Source organism: Acomys russatus, chromosome 9, assembly GCF_903995435.1.
Source record: "Acomys russatus chromosome 9, mAcoRus1.1, whole genome shotgun sequence".
NCBI classification, from domain to species: Eukaryota; Metazoa; Chordata; class Mammalia; order Rodentia; family Muridae; genus Acomys; species Acomys russatus.
Window position 1 is genome coordinate 27,517,680 of NC_067145.1, and position 19,823 is coordinate 27,537,502.

Here is a 19,823-nt window from a genome sequence, read left to right on the forward strand (position 1 = left end):
ATAAAACTCTATACTTGGGATAAAAATTGCATGTTTTGATGTTCATTCTACTCAGACAATCACAAAGTTCTGTTTTCCAGGTGCGGCTACTTTATAATTTCCTGACTCTGGCCATATAACACCGATATTACTTGATGGACTTATCTAGTAAAATGCCCTTGCAACTTCCTTAGCCATTTAACTTTGAATAATATGCCATCTCTTCTGTGTTCTCTTTGGTTGGGCTCTGACCCCAGTAGAAGGATGGATTGTTTCCACCTATTCTACTTGTGAATTATGCTCAGTGCATTTTGGTGTTGAAATATACAGTAGTTTCTCATTGATGCTTCAATGTGTATGGGTAAATGTCTCCATTTTAAAAGACAAACCTTATAAGTATAAAGATGCTGTTTAACTTTTGTTCATATCTCAACTTTGCCTCAACAGCAACAACACCCAGCAAGGCCAGTGATTGTCAAGCAGTCCTTGTCCAACAACAAAGCACTCATACTGGGCAGAAACCCTACAAGTGTGGAGAGTGTGGTAAGCCCCTTAGTTCTCGTAGAACCCTCTCTATACACCAGAGACTTCATACTGGAGAAAAACTCTACAAGTGTAAAGAGTGTCATAAGGCCTTTACTACTCGCTCATCACTTTTAATACACCAGAAAAATCATACTGGGGAAAAGACCTACAGGTGTGAAGAATGTGGCAGATCATTTTACTACCCTTCCATGCTGAAGCAACATCAAAGAATTCATTCTGGAGAGAGACCCTACAAGTGTGAAAAATGTGGAAAATCCTTTTGCTATCCCTCATTCCTTAAGCAACATCAAAGAACTCATTATACAGAAAATCCCCACAACTATGAAGAATGTGGCAAAAAATTTTCTTGTACTCCACACCTTCAGGAGCAGGAACAAATTCATGCTGGAGAGAAACCATACAAGTGTGAAGAGTGTCACAAAGCCTTCCGTTATTACTCAGCCCTTAGAATACACAAGACAATTCATACTGGAGAGAAACCCTACAAGTGTGAACAGTGTGGCAGGTGTTTTTCATTTTCTTCGTGCCTCAGAAGACATCAAAAAATTCACTCTGAAGACAATCCCTACAAGTGTGCAGAGTGTGGCAAAAGGTTTTCCTGTTTTCCATATCTTCAAGAACATCAACCAGTTCACACTGGGCAGAAACTACACAAGTGTGCAGAGTGTGGCAGGTGTTTTTGCTCATCTTCGTCCCTTAGACGACATCAAACAACCCATTCTGAAGACAATCCCTACAAGTGTGCAGAGTGTGGCAAAAGGTTTTCCTATTCTTCTTACCTTCAAGAACATCAAAGAGTTCATGCTGGGAAAAAACCATACAAGTGTGAAGAGTGTGGCAGATGTTTTTGCTCATCTTCCTCCCTTCGACGACATCAAAGAAATCACTCAGAAGGCAGCGTCTACGAGTGTGCAGAATGTGCTGTATGCTTTCCCACTTCTTCTAAACTTAGACGGCACCAAGCCATCCATTCTAAAGGCAAGCCCTACAAGTGTGAGGAATGTGACAAACGCTTTTCCCGTTCTTCAAAGCTTCGGCAACATCAAACGGTTCATACTGGAGAGAAACTATACAAGTGTGAAGAGTGTCAAAAAGCCTTCCGCTATTGTTCATCCCTTTGGAGACACAAGACCATTCATACAAAATAGAAATCCTACCAGTGCGAACACTGTGGTAGATGCTGGAAGTGTGACAAGAGCTAGTTAATCTCTATAGCTTTACGCAGCACATGACAGTTCATACTGGAGTAAAGGCCTGTGAAGTCTGTGAAATACTTCTTCAGCTCTTAAAACACATCTGTGCTGCCTAGTCTTTTGTTTTGTTTTGTTTTGTTTTTCGAGACAGGGTTTCTCTGTGTGGTCTTGGCTGTCCTGAATTCACTTTGTTGACCAGGCTGGCCTCAAACTCACAGCGATCCTCCTGCCTCTGCCTCTCGAGTGCTGGGATTAAAGGCGTGCGCCACCACCGCCCGGCTGTGCTGCCTAGTCTTCTGCCAGCTTGACATCCAAACTAGAACTATCTAAAGGAGGGAATTTCAGTTGAGAAAAAGCCTCAACAAGATCCAGCTCTAAAGAATTTTCTTAATTAGTGACTGATGGGAAGGCCCAGCCCACTGCGGATGAGGCCATCCCTGTGCTTGTGGTCCTGGATTGTGTAAGAAGGCAGGGTGAGCAAACCATGGGGAGCAAGCATCCCTCCATGGCCTCTGCATCCTGCCTCCATTTTCCTGACCTGTGTGAGCTCCTGTCCTGCCTTCCTTCAATGATGGATTACAATGTGGTAGTGGAAGCCAAACCCTTTCCTCCCCAACTTGTTTTGGTCATAGTGTTTCTTAAAAGCAATAGGAACTTTACTTAATGTCAGATAATTCATTTTGACTACAAACTCCATGAATGTGTAGAGTATGCTAAAACCTTTGCTAACAATTCAGACTTTATCCAATGCAAATGAATCCATATTGAAGCCTATTAAATTAATTGCTTTGGCATGTCAGCACAAACATAACTCCACTCTGACAAATGCTAAGAATGTCATCAAAGAACAGTAGAGACTTCTCGTTGCTGTAACCTCTCCACCAGTGTCTTCAACTTGTGTGCTTGAATCTTGCATGGATTGGTGAGCTTTTTTCCTCTGTATCTATACATTTGCTGAAACTGTTACCATGTTGTAATTTGTTCCTTTGGATGCCCTGAAAATGAGCTTTGGAATGTGGTATTCTGTTGATTTTCCCAGTGGGATCACCCATGCTCCTGTAATAATTTATTCCATGGATGTGGAAAAAAAGTTTAATAAACTCAAGTTTCTCACCTAGTGTCATGGTCCACATTGGTTCTAACCCAGGAGGAATGGGCATAAGTGTATATCTCCCAGGAAAAGCTAACAGAACACACTTCCAGTTTTATTTGGTTCCAGAATAAAGATTCTCTTATTTCCTTTAAGTTTAGAACTGTGTTTCATTACAGGGTATTTGATCCCATTGTGAACCTCAAGATTGTGAACTATAAAAACTTGTTTCTAGTTGTGGATTGGCTCAGCCCTAAGACACACCTTTAATCCAAAAACTTAGTTTATTGTAAATAGGTGGTCATGGTGTGGCTCACCCCTAGCACACACCTTTAACCCAAGAGCTTTCTGTAAAGAGGAATAAATAAAGTTAACCCTAGGTCCAGACTTGGAGCAAGTAACCAACTGATAGGGATTAAACAGAAAGGAGGGACTTTGAGTTGAAGATTATTGAAGAAGAAGAAGAAGAAGAGGAGGAGGAAGAGGAGGAAGAAGGTGAAGAAGAAGAAGAAGAAGAAGAAGAAGAAGAAGAAGAAGAAGAAGAAGAAGAAGAAGAAGAAGAAGAAGAAGAAGAGAAGCTTTAGGCTTTTCCCTCTGCCATGTGACTTGAGTAGGAAGGCTTTTTTTTTTTTCCTGGCACATTGGCTGAGCAGGAAGTTCAGCTGTGTGCTTTCTCTGCTTCTCTGAGCTAGCAGGTTTTCTTTAATCACAACGTTGGAGTTTGCAGTGGGATCAAATATCCTGCAACAGTGCTTCTCCTACAACTCCAACTGTCCTGTCATGGAAACACGGCAGAATATTGAAATAAGGACCCAAGCCACATGAGGTCACTCAGCAGAAGGATGTGTTGGATTCGTGCATACGTGACTGGCAATCACGAACCATTGTAGGTGCAGTTCTTACTTTTCTATTGATAAGGATCCTACAAAATCATTTGGAACTTGAGTTTTCTAATTTATGTAAACTGTCAATACAAGGATAATTAAAACCTAAAAGTTAACAGTAATTTATAAATGATTAAACATCTCTAAAGTACCCAAAGTGTGTTTCTAGCCACGCAAAGTATTAGTGAAATTTATTTAAAGGGACAAGATGGGAAGGAGAGGCCAATATATATCTCTCCTTTCATAGTGTTCTGGATATGCTATGAAAGTACATTCTAAAACATATACCTCAAAACAAGTTTGACCTTTATTCATTTACTATCATAAAATTAAAAATACATTTAAATAATCTGGTTTGAAAAAACTCAGGAATAAAATGGGTAAACATCACAATATTCTTAGATGGCAGGACATCCCTACCATTTCCCTTGGATTTAAACAGACCATATCAGAGTAAATCACATGCTAGTCACAGTACAGGATAAGGATGCCCGGGGCAAGAAGACCTGTTGATGCCTGCTGCTCCCATCTCCCTCCAGCTTGCAGGCCAGATCTCTACAGAAGATGAATTACCCCCCATGTCTCAAATGACAGTGGGATGATTCCCTTGCTGTGTGGAGGAGTCTGGACCCACATCTTGATGTTCTCAAACCTCAACTTTTCTCCCTATAGCAAAGCCAGTTCCAGGACGACAGGTCAATGATGAGAGTGTTTAGAGCCCCAAGAAAAGTTTTAAGTAACATAAGACAGAGTTGGCCAAGAGGGCCAGTCAGCCTAGCAGGCTGGGCTAGGGGCACTCATTTAAACACCAAGCTGCAGGTGCCATCCAGCAGACTGACCACACACAGGCAAGAAAACAGCACTGCCTGAGGTGAAAGAACCCCAGTCTGTGAAAGTCCATCCAGGCCAGCCTGTCAGAGTCACCTTCCAGAAAGCATTCCTATTGTACTAGTCAGAGTTCTTAGAGTCACAGGATTTACCGAATGAATCTCTCTTTATGAAGAAAGGCACTGGAATCTTTGACAGGCTGCAGTCCAGCTAATCCAACAATGGCTGCCTATGAATGGAAAGTCCAAGAATCTAGTAGTTGCTCAGTGACACAGGGCTGGGTGTTTCTGCTGGTGTTCTGTAAAAGCTGGAATCCAGGCAATGGATGTGCTGGCAAAAAGAGGTCCAAGAGTAAAGAAGCCCTTCCTTCTTCAGTGTCCTTATATAGGCTTCCAGCAGAAGGTATGGCCCAGATTAAAGGCGTGCCTCAAGATCTGGGTTAAAGGCATGTGGCCATCCAGATCAAAAGCACCTGTCATCCCACCCCAAGATCTGGATCAAAATTCTGTATCTTCAGCCTCAGGATCTGGATCAAAGCCATGTTTTCTTCCTGCCTCAAGATGCAGATCACAGGTCACAGGTGTGCCCTCCATTTCTGTACTGTAGTGCATCCCAGATATAGTCAAATTGATAACGGAGAATCTCTGTCTGTCTGTCTGTCTGTCTGTCTGTCTGTCTGTCTCTCTCTCTCTCCCCGCCCCCCCCCCCGGGCCAGTTTCCTAGCAACATTATGGACTGTGGGTGGAAAGGCTGGTTCCTCTCTCTGCAGCTCTCCTGTAGGCCTATTTCTTAACCTTTGCCTTGGGTGACCCTGAACTCTAATTTTAGTTCTTTTGCTATCTCAGCATCGTATTTTATAGTACAACTGAGTCAACGAAATTTCCCTCCAGGGATAACTAAGATTAAAATCAGAACATATGGAACAGAAAGGTGTTGTATGCCTAATATTTCTGTCACAGGCTCAATCGCATTCATAAGTCTTCTGTTGTGGATCTGTAGGTAAAAAGGAGCCTGTCTCCCCCTAGTTGCACTGCGGACTAGGATTCTCCCTCCCATATTCTACTGAGGGTCGTCAGGGACAAATCCAGGAACAATAGAACTCGCCCGTCCTGGGTTCCCGGAATTCTTTCGCACAGACTTCTGGGAAATGTAGTCTTGCCACTGTGCGTCCACGAGGACTCTTCCAGGAAATCACTATCAGACTTCTTCCTCAAAGTTGGGCTAGAGTCCTGTCCTGCTGTGCTTTCCTGTCGCGTCTCTCACATGGAGGTCGGTTCAGGGAGCAGCTCAGCCTGTTGCACTGTGCAGGGTGCAGGGTGCGGGGTGCGGGTTAGGTCAAGAAGGGAGCTGACCTGGGCTGGGCGGGAGGGCGGAAAAAACTGCTTGGAGGTGCTATGCTGTAGTGGCTGGGACACGTGAGATGGCAGGTCAGGGCTGTGGGCAGGGGGAATATGATTGTGCCTTAATGAGGGTTTCCTCAGAAGCTCCGTGCAGCCCGAGTCCACCTTGGGCTTCTGGGAACCAGAGCTGCCTGGTAGTGGGGGACAGATGTCAGTGCAAGGTCCAGCATTGCCAGCGAATGGTGGTCAGCTAACTACCTGATCCTGAGGAGCTGCAGGGAGCTCACTGAACTGCTTTGCTGGGAAGCATGCTTCACTAGCTGCCCCATTCTCACGTGGATGCTGTCAGATTCCTCAATACCTTCAGAGCACATGGGCTTTCTGTCCCTCCCGTGTTCTGTAGCCGGATTTTTATAACGGCCTTGTCCCGTTGATTCTGTTCATTTTCTCTGCTAGTTGAGAATTTACAGAGGGAAACATCTGAGGCACAACAGGTCGCATGTGGGAAACTCTGGAACTCAGCAGACAGAGCTGCCAGAATCAGCATCTATAGAAAAGCCTTGCCTGGGGGGAGAGAGCGCACCTGCAGTGGACACAGGTGGACCCTGTACAAAGCCCAGCGGGAAGTGGGGAACCTGATACCCAGCTTCACCTTGAAGGCTGGATTTTCTTAAACCTTTGAAAGGTCCCCCATCTCGAACTATGGGCCGAGTAAGTGTTTAAAAAAAAAAAAAGTCAGGATGTCTGCTTGACCCACAACGCTTTTGTCAGTATGTCTTGATCTGGCCTTGAAATTGTTAAGCTGGACCATGATGAGGGCCCTAGAAGCAGGTGAACAGTTCACATGGCCTTTAATCTGGGCCGTACCTTCTGCTGGAGGTCTGTGTAAAGAAACCGGAAGAAGGAAGGGTTCCTTCGCCTGCCTTCTCTTCCTTTCCCAGCATCTCATCGGTGCCTACTTCTTTGGGATTTCAGCCTACACAGCGGACCTGCTGAAACACTCAGCCTCATAGGATTGAGCAACTACTAGATTCTTGGACTTTCCATTTAGAGCTGCCCGTTGCTGGGTTAGTTGGATTGCAGCCTGTAAGTCATTCAAACAGTATAGATATTCATTCAATAAATTCTATGACTCTAGGGACCCCTGACTAATATGGATGGGTCAGACAGAGTGCCAGTCTCTACTTTGTATTGGATACACTCCAGTTACTGGTGCTTTACAAAGACTCAGAAACACTATATTGACTATTAAAATCCAGAAATACACCTGGACATCTAATGTACATAGCTAAGCATGTGGTGTTTATTTGAAAACTAAAATTCTCATATAATCTATTTTCAAAAAAAAAAAAAAAAACATTACATTTGGTTTTTCAGGTTTTTCACATTTTATTCCATTTTCTGAGTCACATAATTGCAAGACATGGTGGCTTAAGGCAAAAATTAATGATTGTTTCATGCCAATATTATGTGAGTAAAGCCGCGGGACAAACACTTAGAAGTTGCTGCTTCGAGGTGTGTGGTGTGAGTATTCTAGGCACTGTGCTATGTAATCTTCAGATAGGCTGGCTTTGAGTGGAGGGTCACTGTTGTTTGGAACCTGATCAGGAATCCACTCCTCTCTTTGCGTCTCATGTTGACTTCCCACCAATGTCCTGCCAGTCTTGACTTTTGTCTGCCTTTTCTGAAAAGAACTCTCTGAGGGACACTGACAGGAGATGCAAGAGTTTTTGTTTTTTGGGTTTTTGTTTGTTTGTTTGTTTGTTTGTTTTGGTTTTTCAAGGCAGGATTTTTTTGTGTAGCCTTGGTTGGTTTGGACTTGCTTTGTAAACCAGGCTGGCCTCCAACTCATAGAGATCTGCCTACCTCTGCCTCTTGAGTGCTGGGATTAAAGGAGTGTGCCACCATGCAGGGCTGCAAGAGTTCTTAAAGCATCCACTCTGTCTGTTCTGTTACTTTAGGCTTGCCTCTGGGTCCAGCCTCCATTCAAGTAAAGTACAGATATCCACCTCCCAATTATACTCAGAATATGCAGGAATTTTTAATGAATGACAGTGTGCCTGCCTCAGGGCAAACATTTGCATTTCTTCCCCATAAGAAGTGATTTTTGCTAGTCTCTAATTCCCCTGAAACGTTTTGCAGCTAACTGTCTTGGCTAAAAGCCCCCACTAAATGATATCTGGTTTACAGGCCCACTGCCCTCCACACACACACACACAGGATCTCACAGGAGATAGGCCTCAAGACAGCAGACACTTGCACCATGGTGGTAGCCAGTGCTGGACAACATAGGAAGTGATCCTCGCAGCTGTTTCTCCACTGAGGACCTGCTCTAGTTCCCTCACAGAAAAATGTTTCCCTCTTTGCTCGGGCTCATGGCATTCCATATGGTGATGCATTTCCCCTTTTTCTGATGATTATAGTTTCCCTTTGTAAAGGCAGAAATGTGCTCGACTACCTACAAAGAAGCTTTCAACACAGTCCAGTTGCTTTCTCTTGAAAATCTACTGGGTGTGCTATTTACTGATTTTCTCCAGGTTAGCTTCTGACTTGTAGATGCCCCGGCCTCCTCACTGCTGCTCAACTCTGCTCCTTATATAAGGTCATTTTGTCTGTAGTGATTCTTTACAGAGTATATGTTTCTGCTGTACCAAAGGTCTTGTGACAATAGTCACTCCCTCCTCCCATTGCTGACAGAGTTGACTCAGGGGATTGAAGCTGGATCTGACATGAAGGGTCCCTGCCTCAGGAGGGCTTGTCACAGTGGTGGAAGGTGCTTTGCCAGCTTCCAAGGGAGAGAAGTGATAGACAGTCCTACTTAGCTGATCCACCTGTTGATCACGGTCCTGTGTGGCATGATGTCCTTAAAGGTGCCTCAGTGCCTCTCACATCTTGACATTAGCAGCAGCTGTCTAATGGGACTTAAGCCTCATCAATAGGAGGCAGGCCATGCTGGGAAGTTGCCACCGCTGGCTTGTTAGGTCTTCAGTCTTAGAGAACATACTAATGCCACTTTACTAAACCACCCTAAGTCCTAACTGCATCCTGCATACACATCCTTAGGCCTACACACGAGTCACTGCCACCACTCCTCAAGGTGCTTCTCGCTGCAACACAGAGTGCATTACAGGAAGCCCAAACTGAGGAAAATGCAGAGGACTATGATCCTGTGTCCTGACCCAGTAGATGCATCTACACCACAATTCCTGCGCATACTGATCAGGGACGGTGGTGTCTGGAGCAGGGGCAGATTGATCATGACAGCCAGTGGTCCAGGAAGTCTGCCCTGAGCTTGTGCCTCCTAGGAAGGGAAGGAAACTGCACCCTCGCTAGCCCAACATTATGAGTGTCTGAACAACGGCTGTGGCACATGGTGCTCTGCAGGGAGAAACCTGGCTAGACACAGGAGTACAGGCACCTAGGACTGCTGAGAGAGGGAGGATCCGTCTTCCGCAGGAGTGAGCCCACTTGCTATTCATCCAGTAAAACACACTTACACCAACACTGAAGACAGTCAGCCACTCATATTTATATATGTGTAGATGCATATATATTTATATATGTGTGTAACAATAATAATTAGAGAAGAGAGAAGAATATATTCCTATATTTGAGATGCATTTCTGGGGGACAGGAGAGAAGTTGCAACAAAGGGATAGAGGGGAAAATGACGTACCTTAATCTTAGTCATTTTTCAGAGAAAGAAAAGAAAGTTTTGTCAATTGTGACAACATGGGTGAAACTGGAAGTTGTTTCAGGGAAATAAAGGTAAATAACACATGATCTCTTCAATGTGTTCAATGAGAAGAGTGCTAAATGCACAGAAGTTGGAGATGTAATGGTTTTTCCATTGGCCAGTGACCTCGTGAAGTCAAAGCTTGAGGACTTCCTGAACAATGGATGCTGTGGAACAGAGGGATAGGAGACTCTCCCAGCACTATGGCCTCAAGTGACGGGTGTGTGTAAGGATTATGTGGGGTACACTTCACAAGCCTGGAAGATGGTGTTTGGGGAGATGAGCAGGGCAAAACTGAGAAGGATGGTCCAAAGCTTAACCATGACATCATTACAGAGTACCCCATTAATACATAAACTGCTGATAATTTCATGTGTAAGTAAGAAAAAAAATTATGTGTGACTATCCTCATATTTCTGGGATATACTTAATAAGATATGAGAACTAGAAATTCTGAAATTAGAAAAATTTAAAATAATAAAACAGCATTACCAAATGTATTTCTCAGCCACAGCATAGCCATATACACAGGTGTCATATTTGCAGACCATGCTCCAGGACTATCACAGCATATCAGTCAATACCTGTCAGAGAAAATGACTGACGATCAGAGTCATGTCTGTTCTATTTTAAATTCTCAGTGTTGTTAGTCCTGTATTTGCTGATTCTTTTTTCAAGTTCACATATTTATATGTTTTTCTGAGTTCTTCCTGTATTGTTCTTACCCTTGCCTGCCCCATGTCCTGTCTCTTGTCACTGTCATTTGCATCACCATTGCAATCTGTACAAATTCAGAAACTCAGACATCAGGGGAGCCACTGCATCAGATCTGTATATTCTTTCTATTTTACATTTGTGATTGTACATATTAAGTGTTGAGAAATTCTTGCTCTAGGGCTAGCAGGTCTAAATTTACATTAGCCTGCGGAGCTCTCCACAGAGGCCTCCTCCTGCCCAGGAGCTGATCTCAGATCAAAAAAGCCTCCTTTTCCTACCCACCTGCAGTTTCTGGCTAGAAGCCTTTTTTACAGCCCTGGCTGTAGGAAAATTGTAGTCACTTTAAGTTTTCCTCCATGGTTGCAGTACAGCCAGTCTCTAGAGAAGGAACCCTGGGCTCCCTCCCCTCTTTCTTGATTCAATCCTGATCACTTTTCTGAGCCATCGGCTTGGTCGACCCAAGAGATGAAGTGAACTGGAGGGAAACCCAAATCCAGCCCTAGAGATCCTGCCCTGGACCTTCCCAGAGCCCAGACAAACATTAACAATTAAAAGTGCGATGTCACTCATTGGTCTTTGTTTCAGGAAATGCTGTCCTTCTGGGATGTGGCCATTGATTTCTCTCCAGAAGAGTGGGAATGCCTGGACCATGCTCAGTGGAGTCTGTACAGGGACGTGATGCTGGAGACCTACAGCCACCTTGTGTTCCTGGGTGAGGAGTGCATCTGTAATTAATTTGTATCTCGCCATCAACGTGTAGCTTCCTCACTTATGCAATATCTCACGAGAATATTTGGTTTTCAACAGTGAGTTTCATATTCTTTTAAAGAACTAAGGCAGCGTGCTGTATAGCTAAGAACCATTTCATTGTTTTTCTCTTTGTGTGTTTAACCTGTCTGTGTTGGAAGTGTGCATCCTTCACTGCTAGGAATTCAAGGGAGTGAGGCATGGAGCACCTTTGTTAAATAAAGTGTTTCATAATTCAATTTTAATGTCTTTCCCTTTAAATGAAACTCAGAACCTGGGCATTGTAAATTCCCTCACGTATTGTAATGATCCTGTCAGAAACCATGTAAGGAACTAACTGTCTGTGATCATTGCATCATCTCCTCCCTTATAAACACTGTCCTGGAAATGGTCGTGTCAATTTCCAGCAGGAGAACACTCAAACAGTCTTGTTCTCTTTCCCACAAACAGGTCTTGCTGTGTCTAAGCCACAACTGGTGACATTTCTGGAGCAGAGACAAGGACCTTGGGATGTGAGGACACGAGCAGCAGCCACTGTGCCTTCAGGTGTGTAGAATGAGGGGGACAGAGGACAGAGTTGCAGTCCAAACAGAAAAGCAGGCTTTGCCACCTGCATTGAAACACGGTGTTCGTGTGGAAATCTTTGTTTTGGTCTCTCCTTCTTGGCCTTGTTGTCAAAGAGGCACATCTTTCAGACTTTTATGATCAGTTAAGTCTCCCTCTTTATTTTTAAATTTATTTATTTTATTTTTCATTTTCTTAATGATATGGAGACATTTATTATATGAGCATGGGGGGAGAAGGACGGGGGAGTACCCCAGAAAGAGAGAGAGAGACAGACAGACAGACAGACAGACAGTCAGGGACAGCAATAGAAGAGAACAAGAGCTTATTTAAGTCTCCTATGTCTACAGTGGCTTCCAAGGCTTTATGGTTTATTTTCCTTTTGTTGGGTCTTTATAGTAATGTAAGACTCAGGGAAATGCAAGTCAGAGCTGGTCAGACTGAGAGTCATTTATTTGCTGGAGTTAAGAGCAGACTCATACCAGAAAGATCTCTATACTTACGTGAGCATGACTGGGTTTATACAACCAAACCCACAATTCCATTGCACAGAGGTGGCAGGTACAGAAGGCTCAATAGGTTTGTTCTGTTGATTAGAACTATTAGGTGTTGAGAGAGCAGTTGGATAAAAGACAAACAAACTAGAGTCACTTTGGGTCCTGGCTGTCCTAGACTCCCATGGTAGACCAGACTGGCCTCAAACTCACAGAGAACTACCTGCCTCTGCCTCTGGAGTGCTGGGATGTAAGGCTTGCACCATCGTTGCCTAGCTCTGGTGGTTTTTTGATGATGGTTTACAAGCAGTTAATTATCAGTGCCAGGCACTGAGGGACAAGAGGTCTTTCAAGGCCTGTGGGTGTTCATCCATGGGTCCTCACACACCTATCGTGGCACCAGGGATTGTGTGCCCCCTTCATGACAGTTAGTAGATATAGGTCTTCGACTGAGTTGTAAGGCTCCGTTTTGGTTAATTTATTTATCATATACACAGACCAGCTTCCTTTGGATATATACCCAGTTATCCTTGTGGAAGAATCAGAAATTTGTATTTATAAACATAATGTTCCCAGATACATGAGAGCTGGTAGCAATTTTTTGGTCAGAGTCTAGCCATGGGTAGCCAGTGCTGCTAGCCCTACAGGAAACATTATGACTTTACTACATGAGTCCAGCGGGAGGGAAAGAACTCATGGTCCCTTTCTCTAAAGGTCTTCTGTAGAACTCTGCAAACTTCCTCCATGTATGTATTGGCTCATTGGCTTTCAGGTTTGTAATGGGAACCGGGCTAAAGGGATGGTCTCAGTTGTCTCTGGAAGGTGACACAGAGGGACTGTACTCAGTGACCTTTCACAGTCCACATCTCCTCCTCCTCAGACTGTATTGCTTTCCTTACCTGGCTATGGTGGCTCCACAGGCCACTTAGTTGAAATGAATGCCCATAGTTCAGCTCACTGTGCTTACTGGCACTGTGGCAGAGCCTCTGTTGGATAGTGTCTCACACTTTGCTGAGACTGCTTACAGAATCAGGCACTGACCTCTCAGCTCAGGGATTAGCTTTGTTAAGAGGAGAAGTCAAAAGCAGGGACAGGGTATGGCCATTCTAGCTAGCTTGTATTTCCCATAGCTGTTGAGTGCCAGGCTCAGGACAAGTTCCCCTGTGCCCAGTATCCTCAACTATCAGGTCAGGAGACATTGAATGCAGGGTAACTGCAATGACTGCCTTCATTGCTTGGGACATTCGAGCTGTGGGTGCAGAGGCTAAGGTCCTCCTCAGCTGACAGAATCCATCCCCCTGTCTTGGGAGACATGAGGAGTAAGTCATCTTTCCTACAGATAAGGACTAGGAGTTCTGGTCTGGCTTACTGGCTACAGGGAGACAGGAGCAGCAGATGCTGGCAAGTCCTATTCCCCCTGCATCCTTATCCTGTGATGAGCTAGCCTGCCAGTTACTCTGGTAGGTCTGTGTCCCATCAGAGGGCATGTAGGCCAGTCTACCCTGGGTGTGTCTTGCCATGAAAGTGTAGCATAGATTTAACCCTTTTACTCCTTCAGTTTCAATAACCAGGCATATATATATACTGAATACACACACACACACACACACACACACACACACACACACACACACACACACACACACACACTCTGAGGAGTACCTCAGAGAGAATGAGAGACAGAGAAAAAGGAAGAGAGAGGAAGAATAAGCCAAGCTTTTTTTTTTTTTTTTAAGTACATCTGATTTTGAATGTTATTACATATTAAGGAAGCCTTGAGTTGACCTGAAATTTGAGTTTTCTGCTTTATGCCTAAATTTGATAACATGAACAGAGAACTATATTATTGAAAGTATAAGTGTTTCTCTCCAACATTGTCTCTGTCAATGAATTACATTTGTATTTAGCATGATTACAAACACAATTTTGGGCACCTTAGGCATATTTCATCATTAAAATTTTGACTCATTAACTATTATATCTTAATTACCTTTGGTCAACAGCTGACAATAAATTAGTAACTCATAAGTGTATGACTTAATAAATGAAAACAATTCATGAGTGTTAAAAGTTTCAGTCTTTGGACTGAAGCTCTTTCATCCCAACATAAACTTTAGATATAAACACAGTTCATGCATGGGCTGGGGCCTCACTCTCCTCCTCCCTCCACAGTGTGTTAACAGAATCTTGGTCAGTCCTACAGGGCTGCTACAGTAAGTAGCTTGTTTCATCACAAAGAATACAACCAGAGGAGAAAATAGTAAGGCTGTCCTTTAAAGAGACACCCATAAGAACAAAAATGTGTACAGTTCATTACCACAGATCTTGTCGTGACTCAGTTTCTCCAAATGCCCAAAGTGTAACAAAGTTCACAAAGACATAAGTGACTAGATAGACATAGTTAGGTCAGTTTTTTTTTTTGAACATGAGTAGACCTTCAGAGCCTCAGGAACTTTAACAGCTGTGACTGTTAAGTACATGACCTTTAAGTCTCATCCTCCATAAGTGAGTTCTCACAACAGTGAGAATTCTTATCACTTGTCTTTAAGATTTTAAGGTTTTGCCTGTCTCTTTAGTTATAGAATTTATCTATCTTAAATAATCAAATCCTTTTATTAGAGATATTGTCAAATATATCTTTTTAAAATGGATTCACTGATCCATACAGAGAAAATGTACATGTCAGCAAGAAGTTTAGAAATGTCAGTAAAGTTGGATGAGAGAACAATTTTTTGTGAAGCACCAAGAGTGGGAAGTATTGAACAGGAGTTCAGTCTGTAACTGACTGAGGAATCAATTGAGTTACCTCATTTCCTGTGAGCCAGGCAGCAGAGCCTCCACCTATATCTCTCTTCATAAAGCAGTTTCAAGTGAGACATGATAACATTAAGAAGCAAATTCATTCTAAGAATATTTCCTAAGTGGGAGGTGCTTTAGCCATACCTATTTCAGTGAACTCAGGACCTTTGGAAGAGTAGAAGATGCACTTAACCTCTGAGACATCTCTGAGACATCTCTCCAGCCAGAGACCACTGGGCAAATGAAGCATCTGAAGAAAAAGGGCAGATTATCAAGATAAATATGACAAGAAAATAAGTAAATTGTCCAAGTGGTATTGCCCACCTCCATCTTGTCTCTTTGCCCTCCACAGACATAAGAGACAAATGGTCTTTATGTGGTCCCTATTCAATTAAAATATTAAAGCTGGCTTTGAGGTTGGAGCATGGCTCTTTCCTCCAAACCCATGCATACTTGTTAAAGTTAAATTCAAAATGTCTAGAGCCACCTGGTGTGGGACGGAGGAAAACAAGAAATAAGCAATTGTTCTATTCACACTGACCTCATAATCTTTTCATTTTCATTTTACTCTCTAATTTTTTTAAGGTATATTATCTCAAAATCCATAAGATTACTATGCATATATAGCCTTTCTTTTGTGATACTAATAGTTGTGCAGAGTATTAACTAATTTAAATATCAGCTTCATCTAGCCTCCTGTGTATGTTTCCAGGTTTGAGTCTGAAGCAAGTAACTGGAAACAGTTTGTATGCCTTGGACGTACTTAATAGAATATGGTCCTCAAACCTTTCTGAGATCTGCTGAATGTGGCATTTAAAATGTTTAGATTTTCTGTAACTCCTAACACTATCCTTTTAGGTTTCCAAGAAGATGATGGGGCCCCCAACTACAAATCCATCTAGACTGTGTAACAACAGCCACTGGGGGGGCGGGGAGCTGGGAAGCTGTTCCATGTTTCTTCTGCTGTCTGGTTCTGTGTAAATAGTGGACACTCTTGAGTTGACTGCCTAGCCAGGAATGCCACTAAGCTAACAAACACTACCTAAAGATCAACTTTGCACTGCAGACTGCTTAGGACATTCAAATTGCTGAGCTCATGTGATGAACATTTTTCAGAACTTTGAAATAAAAAATATTTAATCCTAAGACTATTGAATACAACCAAGCTGGACCTTGTGGAAAACTTAGCAAAGATTACTTCATTTTTGTAAATAGTTTTACTGTATTAGCGTTAAAACCTCCCATTTTAAGACAAAAATGGGGCATATAGAAATAATATAGGAACAATAACAAAAAGGATATGTTATTAAATTTACTTTTATAGATATTTATATATTAATACAAGTTAAAGTTGTAAGTGGTTACATTCGTATAGATAGTTGGTGTATTGATACAAAATTAAGGCTGTATTTTGGTTATGAAATATTACATATCAACTCTTTTTAAGGTATTGTACCTATGTAATTCTTAAAAATGCAACGTGAAGTTCTAGCCCTTTTTAAAGCTACTATCACAAAGTGTAGGATAATTAAGAAATGAAGAGTCAGTTAAACTTAAGGTTTGGGCAGGTACTAGTTTAATCACAGGTGCTTTCTAAGTTAGTCAGGATATAGCTAGAAGCAAGCAATTTGGATATACTAGAGGTAGATAGATGGGCTTCAGAAACCTCAGAGATCTGTAGAACATGGTATTCAAAGATGTTTATTAATTTGAGAACCTTTTGACAATGAGACATGTCAGCTTCTGGCAGCACCCACTTTCAACTTTGAAGATGATGATCAGCACCAAAAAATTCTCCTTTAGGATATGGTTGCATTGTGGCAAGCTAGCCACCAGGCAAGTATTGACAGTGCTTCTACTGTAGACAGAATATTGGACAAACTAGATGCAGGAATATCGACTGCCGAGCTTTGCAAGGATAAGGTAGGCAAGTCCTTCATAACACCTGCTTCACAGAAACGCTGGTCAGATATTCTGAGCCAGAAGGCTGAAGATGATGCTCTGATGTTACAGAGATGTCTTGGTTGACTGTCCAGTGAGCAAGCTGTATTTTTTCATTTCTGTAGTTTTGGAGGCTGCTTGCTCTGCAGTTCCTATTTATTTAGATAATATTTATCCTTATCAGTACTCTGATGTGTTTGAAGACTAAATAGTTATAGTCTCACAATTAAAGCTTAATTTTTTTAGATTTAAAAAGGTGTTTTAGGTCTAAAAAGATGTTGTCTTTTGATTGGTAATGCTAGTTATGATGCAAAGTAATTTAGGTATAGAACTTTGGACTCTCCAAGATAGGATAATAGAAAACTTTCTTTAAGGTTGCTAATACATGTGGACTAGATATTGTGAATGTTTTTTTGTATTTTTTACCAGATGGTACATAATTTACTGTTGTTAAAGAAAAAGTCTTTTATTTAGATAAAAAAAGAAATGTTGCAGGATATTCAATCCCTTATTGAGCCCTGAGATTGTGAACTGTAAAACCTGTTTCTTCTTTGGCATGCTTGAGCCCTGACACATACCTTTACTCTAAGAACTTTCTGTAAACAGGATTTAATGAAGTTAACCATAGGTCAAGAAGCAGAGCACAAAACCAGCTGACAGGAATTAAAGGGTAAAAAGGAGTTTGAGTGAAAGGGCATTTCAGACACTGTAGAAGTAGAAGGAGGCTTCTGGGCTCTTGAGCGATGAGCTAGCAAGCCTTTGACCTTGGGCTATTTGGCCCTTTCCTCTTGGGATGTCATCTTTTTGGGCTTTTTCCATCATGACATGAGCTGAGTAGAAAGGCCAGCTGGGTGCTTTCTCTGCCTGTCTAAGCTAGCAGGTTTTCACCCCAGCAACTGGCATCTGAGCCTTTATTGGTTAAATAGAACAGTTGGGATTTTCATTCTTTGAAACAACAGTATAGATTGTGTCCACCTACTCTATTTTGTAAATTATGGTTACTTTATATAGTGTTAAAATACCCTGTACTTTCTGATTTATGGTAAAGTATGCCTGAGTGAATGACTCCATCTTAAGAATAAGCATTCAAAATATGAGAACACTGCTTAGTTTTTTATCATATCTCAACTTTTGTTGAACAGGAACAAGACATAATAATTGTAGTGAATACAGCAAGGATATTCATCATAACTCACGCCAGAGAATTCATAAAGGGGAGAAACCCTACAAGTGTGAAGAGTGTGGTAAGGCCCTTAGTTCTCATAAAACACTTTCTATACACCGGAGACTTCATACTGGAGAAAAACCCTACAAGTGTGACGAATGTGGTAAGGCCCTCAGCTCTCATAAAACGCTTTTTATACACCAGAGACTTCATAGTGGAGAAAAACCCTACAAGTGTAAAGTGTGTTATAAAGCATTCATAACTCGCTCATCACTTTTTATACACCAGAAAAATCATACTGATGAAAAAATCTACAAGTGTGAAGAATGTGGCAGATCATTTTACTACCCTTCAATGCTGAAGCAACACCAAAGAATTCATTCTAGAGAGAGACCCTACAAGTGTGAAAAATGTGGCAGAGCTTTTATTGATCCTTCCTTCCTTAAGCATCATCAAAGAGTTTATTGTAGAGCGAACCCCTATAAGTGTGAAGAACATGGCAAAGCAATTTCCTCTGCTGAAAGCTGTAACAAACACAACCAAGTTCACTCTGGAGAGAAACCCTTCAAGTGTGAGGTGTGTGGCAGATGTTTTTCTTCTTCTTTAGCCCACAGGAGACACCAATTAATTCACTCTGAAGACAATCCCTACAAGTGTGGGGAATGTGGCAAAGCCTTTTCTAGGCTTTATTCTCTTACTCAGCACAAGCTTGTTCATTCTGGAGAGAAACCATATAAGTGTGCAGAATGTGGGAAAGGCTTTACTTGCAATGCTTCCTTGGTTGAGCACAAGCTGAGTCATACTGGAGTGAAATCTTATCAGTGCGAAGAATGTGGGAAGATGTTTTATTCTACTTTAAAACTGAAGAAACATAGAAGACTTCATTATCAAGAGAAACTGTACAAGTGTGAAGTCTGTGGAAAAGCCTTTCCTACAAATTCTTCCCTGATTCGGCACAAAATAGTTCATGGTGGAGAGAAATGCCACAAGTGTGAAGAGTGTGGCAAACTGTTTGCCTCTACCTCAAAACTGAATAGACACAAAAGAATTAATTGTCAAGAGAAAACATTTAAATGTGAAGAATGTGACAAGGATTTTTGCACTCGCCGAGCACTTTCTGTACATAAGAGAACTCACACCAATAAGAAACCACAAAGATGTGAGGAATGTGGAAAAATCTTTTCTACACTCTTCTACCTTTCTGTGCACAAATTACGTCATACTGGGGAGAAATCTTGTAAATGTGACGAATGTGGAAAAATGTTTTACTCTATTTTAGACGTTAAAAGACACCAAAGAATTCATACTGGAGAGAAACCATACAAGTGTGAAGACTGTCACAAATCCTTTAGTAGAAATACAACCCTTAAGACACACAGGACAGTCCACACTGGAGAGAAACCCTACAAGTGTGACCTGTGTGGGAAGGGTTTTATTAAGCCCTCTGTTCTTACTGAGCACAAGATAGCTCACACTGGAGAGAAACCCTACAAGTGTGACACGTGTGCCAAAGGATTTTCCTCTTCTTCAGTCCTTAGAAAACATCAAAGAATTCATTCTGAAGATAACCCCTACAAGTGTGGGGAATGTGGCAAAGCCTTTACTAAGCTGTATACACTTAGACGGCACAAGTTTGTTCACACTGGAGAGAAACCATACAAGTGTGAGGAGTGTGGCAAAGGATTTTCATGCTCTTCATACTTTAAGACACATAAAACAATTCATTCTAAAGAGAAGGCCTAACAGTGTGGGGAACGTGGCAACGCCTTTGTTAATCATTCACTCTCATCACAAGACAGT

At 42.1% G+C, this 19,823-nt stretch overlaps 2 protein-coding genes across 2 annotated transcripts; both read left to right on the plus strand.

Annotated features, from left to right (window-relative positions):
* The first annotated feature begins 383 nt into the window (after positions 1-383).
* LOC127193600 (zinc finger protein 781-like) lies at positions 384-1,854 on the plus strand. Its single transcript, XM_051150848.1, is given in 3 exon segments — positions 384-816; positions 901-959; positions 961-1,854. Coding segments are annotated over 3 exon segments (1,263 nt in total). The 3' UTR covers positions 1,732-1,854.
* A 3,832-nt stretch (positions 1,855-5,686) lies between these two features.
* LOC127193803 (zinc finger protein 58-like) lies at positions 5,687-19,823 on the plus strand. The gene is made up of 4 exons (XM_051151040.1): positions 5,687-5,789; positions 10,899-11,025; positions 11,511-11,606; positions 18,001-19,823. The coding sequence occupies exons 1-4, from the start codon at positions 5,784-5,786 to the stop codon at positions 19,764-19,766; spliced, it is 1,995 nt and encodes a 664-aa protein (XP_051006997.1). The 5' UTR covers positions 5,687-5,783; the 3' UTR covers positions 19,767-19,823.

What these genes read in the sequence shown, in the direction of transcription:
- LOC127193803 (XM_051151040.1), top strand. An exon ending in CAGCCACCTTGTGTTCCTGG is followed by an intron (nt 11,026 to 11,510) that starts GTGAGGAGTGCA and finishes TCCCACAAACAG; the next exon opens with GTCTTGCTGTGTCTAAGCCA. An exon ending in AGCAGCCACTGTGCCTTCAG is followed by an intron (nt 11,607 to 18,000) that starts GTGTGTAGAATG and finishes TTTGTTGAACAG; the next exon opens with GAACAAGACATAATAATTGT.